This window comes from Chiloscyllium plagiosum, chromosome 25, assembly GCF_004010195.1.
Source record: "Chiloscyllium plagiosum isolate BGI_BamShark_2017 chromosome 25, ASM401019v2, whole genome shotgun sequence".
Taxonomy (NCBI): domain Eukaryota; kingdom Metazoa; phylum Chordata; class Chondrichthyes; order Orectolobiformes; family Hemiscylliidae; genus Chiloscyllium; species Chiloscyllium plagiosum.
This window is the reverse complement of record NC_057734.1, coordinates 41,857,270-41,867,881: the sequence shown is the minus strand read 5'-3', so window position 1 is coordinate 41,867,881 and position 10,612 is coordinate 41,857,270. Positions and strand designations below refer to the sequence as shown.

The 10,612-nt window shown below is 43.7% G+C and overlaps 1 protein-coding gene across 1 annotated transcript in view; it reads right to left on the bottom strand.

Moving 5' to 3' along the window:
- The window catches only part of LOC122562421 (solute carrier family 2, facilitated glucose transporter member 11-like), a 48,797-nt gene that overhangs the window by 19,722 nt on the left and 18,463 nt on the right, over nt 1-10,612 (bottom strand). The window contains exons 7-8 of the mRNA XM_043715277.1: nt 8,044-8,231; nt 4,316-4,426 (exon numbers count right to left, since the gene is read on the bottom strand). Of these exons, the coding sequence (XP_043571212.1) occupies nt 4,316-4,426; nt 8,044-8,231 (299 nt within the window). The remainder of the gene's footprint in view (nt 1-4,315; nt 4,427-8,043; nt 8,232-10,612) is intronic.

Genomic DNA, 10,612 nt, shown 5'->3' with positions numbered 1-10,612 from the left:
TTTTATCTCTCAGCCCCCTTCCCCCACCCCACATTCCTGATGAAGGGCTTATGCCCGAAACATTGACTTTCCTGCTCCTCCAATGCTGCCTGACCTGCTGTGCTTTTCCAGCACCACACCCTCGACTCTGATCTCCAGCATTTGTAGTCCTCACTTTCTCCTGGCTACCGAAGACAACTTGTGTAACGACTTGTGAGGCCTTGGGTGTTTTTTAAGCAAAGCACAGTTTATTTAAACACTGTAGTTAAAATACAAACAAAAGAAAGAGGAATTTAGAATAACTTAACTATAGGACAACTTAACCGAACAATAGATACAGTACTTCTTACTGATTAGCTGTTCCAATACAGTAACATTCCATGAACATCCCATCTTATATGCAGTTCCCCAATCGAGGAGAAAACAACATCAGGAGAAACAGGCAAAACTCGACAAACCAGTGAAAATTATATGCGTGTAGTTTATTGTATTTTACTAAAGTGTAGTATATTATTCTGTCCACAATACCTCTGGTGTGGTCTCACCAAGGCTCTCACCACGGTGGCCCAGTGGTTAGCACTACTGCCTCACAGTGCCAGGGACCCAGGTTCGATTCCAGCTTCACACAACTGTCTGTGTGGAGTTTGCATATTCTCCTCGTGTCTGCGTGGGTTTCCTCTCACAATGCAAAGATGTGCAGGTTAGGCGAACTGGCCATGCTAAGTTGCCCAAAGTGTTCAGGGGGGTATAGGTTAGGTGAATGGGTCTGGGTGGGTTACTCTTCAGAGAATCAGTGTGGACCTGTTGGGCCAAATGGCCTGTTTCCACACTGTAGAGATTCTCTGATTCTACTTTGTTTGGTATTTAATGACTCTGTTTAAAAAGTTTATACTTATTTAACTGCCTTTTCAATTTGCATTGCTACCTTCCAGAATTTGCAACTATGCCCTGCAAGGTCTCTCTCTGCTCTTGCTCTTCCAGAATGGTTCCATGTCAATTAGACTGCCATTTCGTTCTGACTTTCCCAAAATGCAGTATTCACATGGGATTAAATTGCATCTGCTGTACATTTGGCCATTTCACCAATCCCTATCTGTTCCTCCTGAATCTTATGATTATACAACTAACTATTTACTACATTGTCAAATTTTGAATCATCTGCACACTTTAAAGAAAAACAATGATCTTTACATTGACCATATCGCATTCCTCCCTCCAGTTGCAAGAACATCTCCTTATCACTGCCCTCTGCCTTCTGTCTCAGTCAGTCACATGTTCATGTTGCCACTGTTCCTTTAATAGCACGTACCTCCATTTTCAGAATAGACCTATTATGTGGTACTTTGAACAATACTTCTTGAAAGCCCATACATACAACAACTCCCTTTATTAGCTCAATCAAAGAACTCAGTTAAATGACTAAGAAAGACACAGTTGACCTTCAGCTAACCCATGTTTCTCTACATGAGCATTAACTTTGTATTACTGAAAAGAGAGATGTGTTGCTGAGGTCTTTCATCTTGTACTCATCAGGACAAACGCAAGAGTGCCAAATTCCAAACAAGTTATACTTCAAGAGCAATACAATCATATCATGAAATAACTACCTTGATCAAATCATTGCTCACTGTCTATTGTATAAGCTCAAAAACAGGCTAAAGACAGTCACTTTTGGACCAATGAATGCACACGCCACCACCCATCAGCCTGGAAAAGCAAAATGCCCCAAAGATTTGAGCAACAGATTAAGGAAGCTGATTGAATCAAACAGTATGTTCCTTCAGTTGCTCAGAGCAGATAGATACCAGACTCAACAAGCACATGTTTGCAAAATGCAAATTAAAGTGTGCACTGTCACATGTAATTCCACAATCAGGCAGCACTTGTTAAACAATCCTAAATGTGTTAGTAGCTACATTAACGATTTAAAATAATCAGTTGAATTTGTAACAGGTTTGTTGGTATTTGTTGGAGGTGGCAGTCATACACAGGGATCTGTTCTCTGCAAACAGAAAGCATTATGTGCAAGCCTTGTGCCTTGTTGAATTACCCAGAAAACCAGGAAGTCTGTAGTTTCCCTTTACTTTCTCCATAGCAACACCTCAGGCAGTTAGAAGCAACCCTCCAACCAATCATAGAGTCATAGAGATGTACAGCACGGAAATAGACCCTTCAGTCCAACTCGTCCATGCCGACCAGATACCCCAAACTAATCTAGTCCCATGTGCCAGCACTTGGTCCATATCTCTCTAAACCCTTCCTATTCATATACTATCCAAATGTTGTAATTGTACCAGTTTCTATCACATCCTCTGGCAGCACATTCCATACACATGCCACCGTCTGCGTGAAAGGTTGCCCCTGAGGTCCCTTTTATATCTTTCCCCTCTCACACTAAACCTATACCTCTAATTCTGGACTCCCTAAGGAGAAGATCTTATCTATTTGCCCTATCCACGCTCCTCATGATTTTATAAAGTTCTATACGGTCACCCCTCAGCCTCCAACACTCCAGGGAAAATAGTCCCAGCCTATTCAGCCTCTTCCTATAGCTGAATTCCTCCAACCCTGGTAACATCCTAATAAATCTTTTCCAAACCCTTTCAAGTTTCACAACATCCTTCTGATAGGAAGGAGACCAGAATTGTACGCAATATTCCAGAAGTGGCCAAACCAATGTCCTGTACAGCCTCAACATGACCTCCCAACTCCTGTACTCAATACTCTGACCCATGACCTCCCAACTCCTGTAGTCAATACACTGACCAATAAAGGAAAGCATACCAAATGCCTTCTTCATTATCCTATCTACCTGCAACTCCACTTTCAAGGAGCTATGAACCTGCACTCCAAGGTCTCTTTGTTCAGCAACACTTCCTAAGACCTTACCATTAAGTGTATATGTCCTGCTCTGATTTGCTTTTCCAAAATGCAGCACCTCACATTTATCTGAATTAAACTCCATCTGCCACTCCTCCGCCCATTGGCCCATCTGATCAAGGTCTTGTTGTACTCTGAGGACAACCTTCTTCGTTGTCCACTCCACCTCCAATTTTGTGCAATCATTACCAATTTTCTTCTGTAGTATAAATCATTGTAACATTATAAAATGAATAAATAGCCTTTTGTTTGTCTTAATAAATGCTAGATTAAAAATAAACTTTATCAGTATGTCCATCTTTTCAACAATATTCAAGCTTTGTACAACCAGAAGCCAATTAATGTTGCCTTTGACAACGGATTTCCCACCATTTACATTACACTGATTTCCCTTCAACAAACAGGGGGTGTAACAGTCACATCATTCCCGTCCCATAACCAAGGAAGATTGAAAGCTTGCAGTCAGAACTTGCCCTTTTCTCGAGCCAGTCGTCTTTAGAAATCCAAGATGCATGTAGGTACATGACTATTTGGATGGAGCCAGTTTCCGATGCTGTCCTCCTGATGTATACTCAGGCAAAGGTGCAGAAGGAATTTCTTCCCCCTTCAGTAACAATGCTGTATGGGGTTTGTGTCTTGGAAAGGCAAATCAGAGCAGGTCTTAGGCACTTAATGGTAAGGTCCTGGGGACTGTTGCCAAGCAGACAGTGCATGTGTACAATCCCTTGAAGGTGGAGTCACAGGTAGACAGGATAATGAAGAAGGTGTTTGTACACAGGCCTTTATTCATCAGTGCATTCAGTATAGGAGTTCAGATGTCATGTTGCAACTGTACCCAGAATTGGTTAGGCGACGTTTGGAATACTGCATTCAATTCTGGTCTCCCTGCCAAACGAAGGATGTTGTGAAACTTGAAAGGGTTCAGAAAAGATTTGCAAGAATGTTACCAGGGTTGGAGGTTTTGAGCGATAGGGTGAGAATGAACAGGCTGGGGCATTTTTTTTCTGGAGCGTCAGAAACTGAGGGGTGACCCAATAAAGGTTCATAAAATCATGGATGGCATAGGATAGGGTGAATAGCCAAGGTCTAACTCCCCAGGGTAGGGGAGTCCAAAACTAGAGGGCATAGGTTTAGTGTGAGAGGGGGAAAGCTATAAAAGGGACCTTTAAAAGAGAACTTTCTCGCACAGAGGGTGGTGTGTGTATGGAATGAGCTGCCAGAGGAAGTGGTAGAGGCTGGTGTAATCACGACATTTAAAAGGCACATGGATGTTTAGAGAGATGGGTCAAATGCTGGCAAATGGGACTAGATTAATTTAGGATATCTGGTTGGCAAAGAGTTTGTTTCCATGCTGTAGAACTCTATGACTCTCATTTTGGAGCCGAGGGATATACATTTTTCTTTTTAGCCTTTGATCCTCAGTAAATAGTGATCCACGCTAAACCAACTTACTTACACACATCATTGAAGTCAACAATTCAATCCCACTTGCTCCTATTCCTACGAAGGGGATATTACCCTTGGAGATTCCAAGTTGATGATAAACATCAGAGGCATAAAAGTAGATCTGGAAAACAGGAAAGCCTATGAGAATACTTTGTGCGGACACTTTCTTTAAATAGCATTCAATTTTTACTCATTTGTAATCGTCTCTTTAGACAAACATATGCAAGTTGATTAGTTTTCCGATCTGCTATAAAACTGGTCATGTTCAATAATGGACAGATAATTGGCATTGCCAGTTTTATAGCTAGTCAGCAAGTTGAAAATTTACCTCAAAATCCCGAAAGATTCTGTTGGTCAAAGGTGACCACTTTCAGTGTTGGATTTTTAGCAGGTCAAGTTATGGATTAAAGATGGCTACTTTCTTGATGAGCCTGGGCCTAAAGGGGTGGGCGAGTGGAGGGGGCAAGTAGCAAGGCCTAATTCCAATTTCTTGCAGGCCCCAGAGATTGTTCTCATCCAGGGTCAGTGGATTAACCAGCCCAGGTTGTGCCTGGTCCCTGCTGGTGGGCTAGTAAGCTGCATCTGGGCCTCATCCATCAGATGTGTGTCCCCATGTCCTGGACATGTGGTGCTTCCATAGTGCCTTGGTGCCCCATGGTCATTTGACCTTCATGAATGTGAAATATGTGAGCTTGGACCCATATTTCCTTGTTTTCTAGTTCAAACAGAATGAACAGTCACAGCAGAATTACGCTGTCTCATGAGTTGATAAGACAGTCCCATAGTAATGAGAGTTGTCCTCCTGAAGTGTCAGTATAATATTACATGATTTGGAGGTCCCAGTGTTGGACTGGAGTGTACAAAGTTAAAAATCACACACAACCCCAGGTTATAGTCCAACAGGTTTAGTTTGGAAGCACTAGCTTTCAGAGCGCCGCTCCTTCATCAGGTAGTTCCGAAAGCTAGTGCTTCCAAATAAACCTGTTGGACTATAACCTGACGTTGTGTGACTTTTAACTTTATAATATTACAGTTATTTTTAGGAGGATGGGTATTTTGCATTCAGTCACACTGAGAAGAGTGTTCAGTTTTGCAAATGAATCTTTTTACATAAAGGTGAATGGCCCAGGAAGTGGCGGCTGCTGTGAATTGAATGTGATGGCCCTCTGTTCTACGGTCAACAAACCGTGCAGTTCTATTGTCACGCTTTGAGATTGGTGGGATGGTCAGAGGGTGAAACGCAGCCGTCGCTTTAACACCTAAAGCATTCAGAGCTGTTGTTTTGACACATCTCAAAGCTGCAGGCTGGAGCCACAAATTACTTATAATCTCTGGGCCGCCTTCTGGTCTTTACTTTTCCGTATGTGATGCCAAAATGAGTGAATGTCAAAGGATCATACATGTAAGCAAGGTCAGTTACTGTGACTTGCATGCTGTCTGGGGCAGTTTCTCCATGTCAGGGCTTACACTGAGGTGAGACTTCCACTTTCTGTGTGACTGTGGCCGTGCTGTACGACTCTATAACAAATACCAGAAGCAGTATCAAGCGCAGCAGGTCAGGCAGCATCCGAGAAGCAGGAGAATCGACGTTTCGGCCATAAGCCCTTCCTGAAACGTTGATTCCCCTGCTTCTCATGCCTAACCTGCTGCGCTTTTCCTGCACTACACTCTCGACTCTGATCTCCAGCATCTGCAGTCCACACTTTCTACCAGAAGCAGAGTGCCATACACCTCATTCATTGAGCACTCACTGCAGCATTGTCCAGTGGGTAGGCACACAGGCGGCAGAGCTCCTCCATGATATTATTATGTTTCACAGAAGGCACTGAATGGGATATGACCTTTACTGAAGCAGATATGTAAACCAGGGAGGGTGGGATGGGCAGAAGAGAGTAGAGGTTTGAAGACTAATAGACCCTGTCCTTCTATCAATGTTCATCCTGCACCAACCACAACAGAACTTCCTCCTCCTTTCTGGTGAAGGATATTGATGAGTTTCTTCAGCTTCCAACCACCTTTGAGGTGCAGGTGACTAACTACCCTGCTGTGAGTGGGGGAGGGGAAGCAGGAATGGGTGCAGCATAGAGTCATGCAGCACAGAAACAGACCCTTTGGTCCAACCAGTCATTGTCAACGATAATCCCAAACTAAACTAGTTCCCCCTGCCTGAGCTTGGCTCATATCCCTCCAAACCTTTCCTATCTGTGTACTTATTCAAATGTTTAAATGGTGTAACCTGCATCCAGCACTTCCCCACATACAAACCACTCTCTGTGCAAAAACGTTGCTCCTCAGGTCCTTTTTAAAATCTTCTCCTCTCACCTTAAAATATATGCCCCCTGGTTTTGAATTCCCCCACCCTAGAGAAAAGACCTTTGCTATTCACCTTATTGATGCTCCTCATGATTTTATAAACCTCTATAAAATCACCCCACAGGCTCCTACCCTCAAGTGGAAAACATCCCAGCCTATCCAGCCTCTCCTTATAACTCAAGCCCTCCATTCCTGGCAATATCCTGGTAAATCTTGTCTGAACCTCCTCTATTTAATAATTTACGTCCTATAACAAGGTGACCAGAACTAGACACAGTACTCCAGCGGAAGCCTCACCAATGTCCTGTACAACCACGACATGGCTCCTATACTCAAACATCTGAGCAATGAAGGCAAGCGTGCTAAACACCTTCTTAACCAGCACTGCTGCCTCACAGCACCAGGGACCTGGGTTCGATTCCAGCCTTGGGTGACTGTCTGTGTAGAGTTTGCACATTCTCCCCATGTCTGTGTGAGTTTCCTCTGGGTGCTCTGGTTTCCTCCCACAATCCAAAGATGTGCATACTATGCTAAATTGCTCATAGTGTGAGATTCTTTAAGTCAGGGGTAAATATAGGGTAGGGGAATGGGCCTGGGTAGGTTATTCTTCGGAAGGTCGGTGTGGACTTGTAGGGGTGAAGGACCTGTTTCCATACTGTAGGGAATCTAATCTAAAAAAAACTAATTTAACCTATCCATGATGTGAATTTCAAAGAATTATGTACCTGAACCCCTGGGTCTGTCTGTTCTCCAACACTGCCCCAGGCCCTTGTTTGATTTACCAAAATGCAATACCTCGCATTCATCCAGATTAAACTCCATCTGCCACTCCTCAGCCCACTGGCCCAATTGATATTTCCAGTAGCAGTAACAAGGCTGGAGAACTGCCTGTTGACACACGTGAAGATTGTGGTCAGCACCTTCCAATATCTCCAGTGATTGATTTTATCACATTTTTGGGGTTCATTGTTAGAGCCGGGGGTTCCCAGCACTTCCTTTCAGTTCACCTTCTGCTCACAGAAGCTGCCATCACACTGCAAACATCCTCTTCCAAACTCCAACCTGTGTCATTCCAAAATCTTCCACAAGGAGGGGCAAGAGAGATTTGCCCATTCCCCACCTGCTCTATCCTTTCTACAGAGACGCTGCTACCCATAGTAAAAACAGAAAGATATTGTACAGTAAATCATCAGCACTCTCTCATGTACTTGTCCTACACAGCAGAGACCAACACTTTACTGTAGTCGTGCTATTTTAGTTCTCCTTGATTTTATTGAACGCACCCTCCCATAGGATTGATACATCAAACTTAGTCTGTGTTAGAGACATTGACAGCTCCCTGGTCACTAATGCCTCTTGGAGCAGAATGGAACGACAGTGGAACTATTGCACGGGAAGACAGTTGAAGGCTAACATGATACTTACAATATTGATGCCACTTAGCTGCATACCAGCACTGACAGCCACGGACGTTAGGAGCTGACATCGTATCGTTTTGTCTCTGACTAGCTGTACGAGGTTGTTTTTGCTTCCTCCCTGCATCTGCGATCTTTCTGCCAACATGTCTCCAACCTCCTCTGTGAAGTCGCCCGGACCCCACAGTCTTCGTAGAGCTTTGAGGGAAGGGAAATCACACAGGCAATGAATTGGAATGAATGCTCCTTCTTAAAACAGCTGCCTGTTCAAGAAAGAGTCAATGTGGTCACTGACATAAGAGGGCAGTTTGCTGTAACCGTTGGTACTTTTGAATAAATACACGGTCAGTGCAGTTTAATGCTGGTCCCTCTAGAGTTCTGCATATGACATCCATTAGTCCATCTTTCAAAAATCTTGCAGAGGTATGATGAACCAAATGCCTCCAGTCTGTATTGTGAGGTTCAATGGTATTAGTTTGTAAAGAACCTGTTTCCTCATCTATTTAAACAGGGACCATTAGCTCAAGGAGGTAAGGGCATATCACACTGCTCACTTTCCCCAGGGGCTTCATCAACTGTAATCATATCACCGTCAGCAGCACATATTCCTAACAATGTCTAAAACATTTGCAAACGCCATGAGAAAGTAATACACAACATTATACACTTGGTAAAATTAAGCCCTGAAGAGGAAATGGTGTACTGGGCATGTTCCTGACTAAAAACGGCATGTTCAAATCCCATCATTGCATCCAGGAGAAATTAAACGTGGTAAATTTAACATAAAACTCATCACTGTAATGGTGGCCATCCCAATGACCATTGGTTGTTGTAAAAACCATCTTGCTCATTCATGTAACTCCAAATTCACAGCCACATGGTTGACTCCTACCTTCCTCTGGAATGGTAACACACTCTGTTCAAGCCTCGCTAGTGATGCCCTTAGCTCATCAAAGCTCATTGGAAGAGATTAAATGATGAAATTCTGGCGCCATGACGGTGTGAACTCCAGTATATAGTGCAATCACAGAGTGACACAGCAATTAACCCCAGTGAATGGTCAACCCAAATCTCAAACATTTCAGGTGCTCATGTGACCACGCTGGGAGTAGAAGTTAATGGAGGGCATATCAAAACCTCTCGCAATGTGTACCAGTGAAGGTGACCAGCTTTATACCACCTTACTGTGGACAGTCTCACTATTCAAGAACATAGCTGTTAAGGGTAATCAAAAGGGGTATGGTGTCAACATCATGGTGTAACTGTTGGTTATTTATTGTGATACATTGAACAAATCAGATTAAAAACCTGTGCCATAAATGTGACTTTGTTTCCATTTTAAGATGTGAAGTATTCTGGCTGAGCTCTTCCTTACACTTTAGACTTTTTTAAAGCTCTCTTCATATCACTTTTTCTCGTTTCACGGGATGTGAACATTCCTGGCAGTCCAGGTTGTTGTTGTCCATCCCTAATTGCCCCTGAGAAGCTGGTGGGGAGCTGCCTATTCACATCACTCAGTCCATGTGCTGTAGGTGCTGACATAACGCTATAAGGAGGTTTCTTACCTAGCAACTGACTTTGGGTGGGAACCTGTTTCCTTGGATCAGGGCTTCCTGAATCGTGCACGGGATTCCAGTGGGCTTCGTTTGATGAAATCTGGGCATCATGATCCCCAAACCTACAATGGTCGCTGTGGAGTGAGGCAAGGCTCAATAGAGCAATTACAGAAGGGTTCAACATCAGGGTCAGGCTCACTGGCCGAACGCCAGACAGTCGAGATGGTCAGTGCCCCAGAACAGCCGATCTGACTCAGACCATCCTTGTGGACAGCTGAGGATCACTGTCACTCTGAACAACGGCAATCTTTGGCCCATTAGGATGTGAAAGAATCAGTGATGTTCCTCTGTCCTTGCTCATCTGCCCCTTGTCCTGAACTGTTCGGTTGAAGACTGCTCTAACCATTGCAAATGGCTCTTGCGTCTCTGTGCCCCCTGACCAACTCCCATCCCCATGCCCACTCCCTGATGCAGGCGCCATCCCAGTTTGAGAGAGAATGTGTGAATGACTAAGAGAGAATGAGAGTAAGTGAGTATCTGTGTCAGACTGAGTGTGAGTAATGGAGTAGATGTAACAGTATGTCTGAGTGAGTGAGGAGAGTATGTTCAAATGAGTGAGTGTGAGAGGGCATGTATAAGCATGTTTGACAGACACAGACAGAGAGTTTGAATAAGTTGAGTACATATGGAAAAAGTAGAGAGAATGTGAGAGTATTGAAAACAGAGAGAGAATGTGATGAATGAATATGAGAGTGTGAGGAAGTATTTTGATGGAGAGTAAGTGTAAGAGATTGTGTGAGAAAGAGTCTGAGAGAATGTTGAGAGAGTGTCCATGAGTGTGAGTCAGTGTGGGAAAGAGTGTGAGAAAGTGTGAGTGAGTGTGAGAGAATGTGAATGAGAGTGTGTGTGTGACTGTGAGACGGTGTGAGAGTGAGGGTGAATGAGAATGAGTGTAAATAAGTGCGAGAGAATGCAGGAGTATGAATGACTGTGAGCAAGTGTGTGTGAGAGTGTGTGATAGAG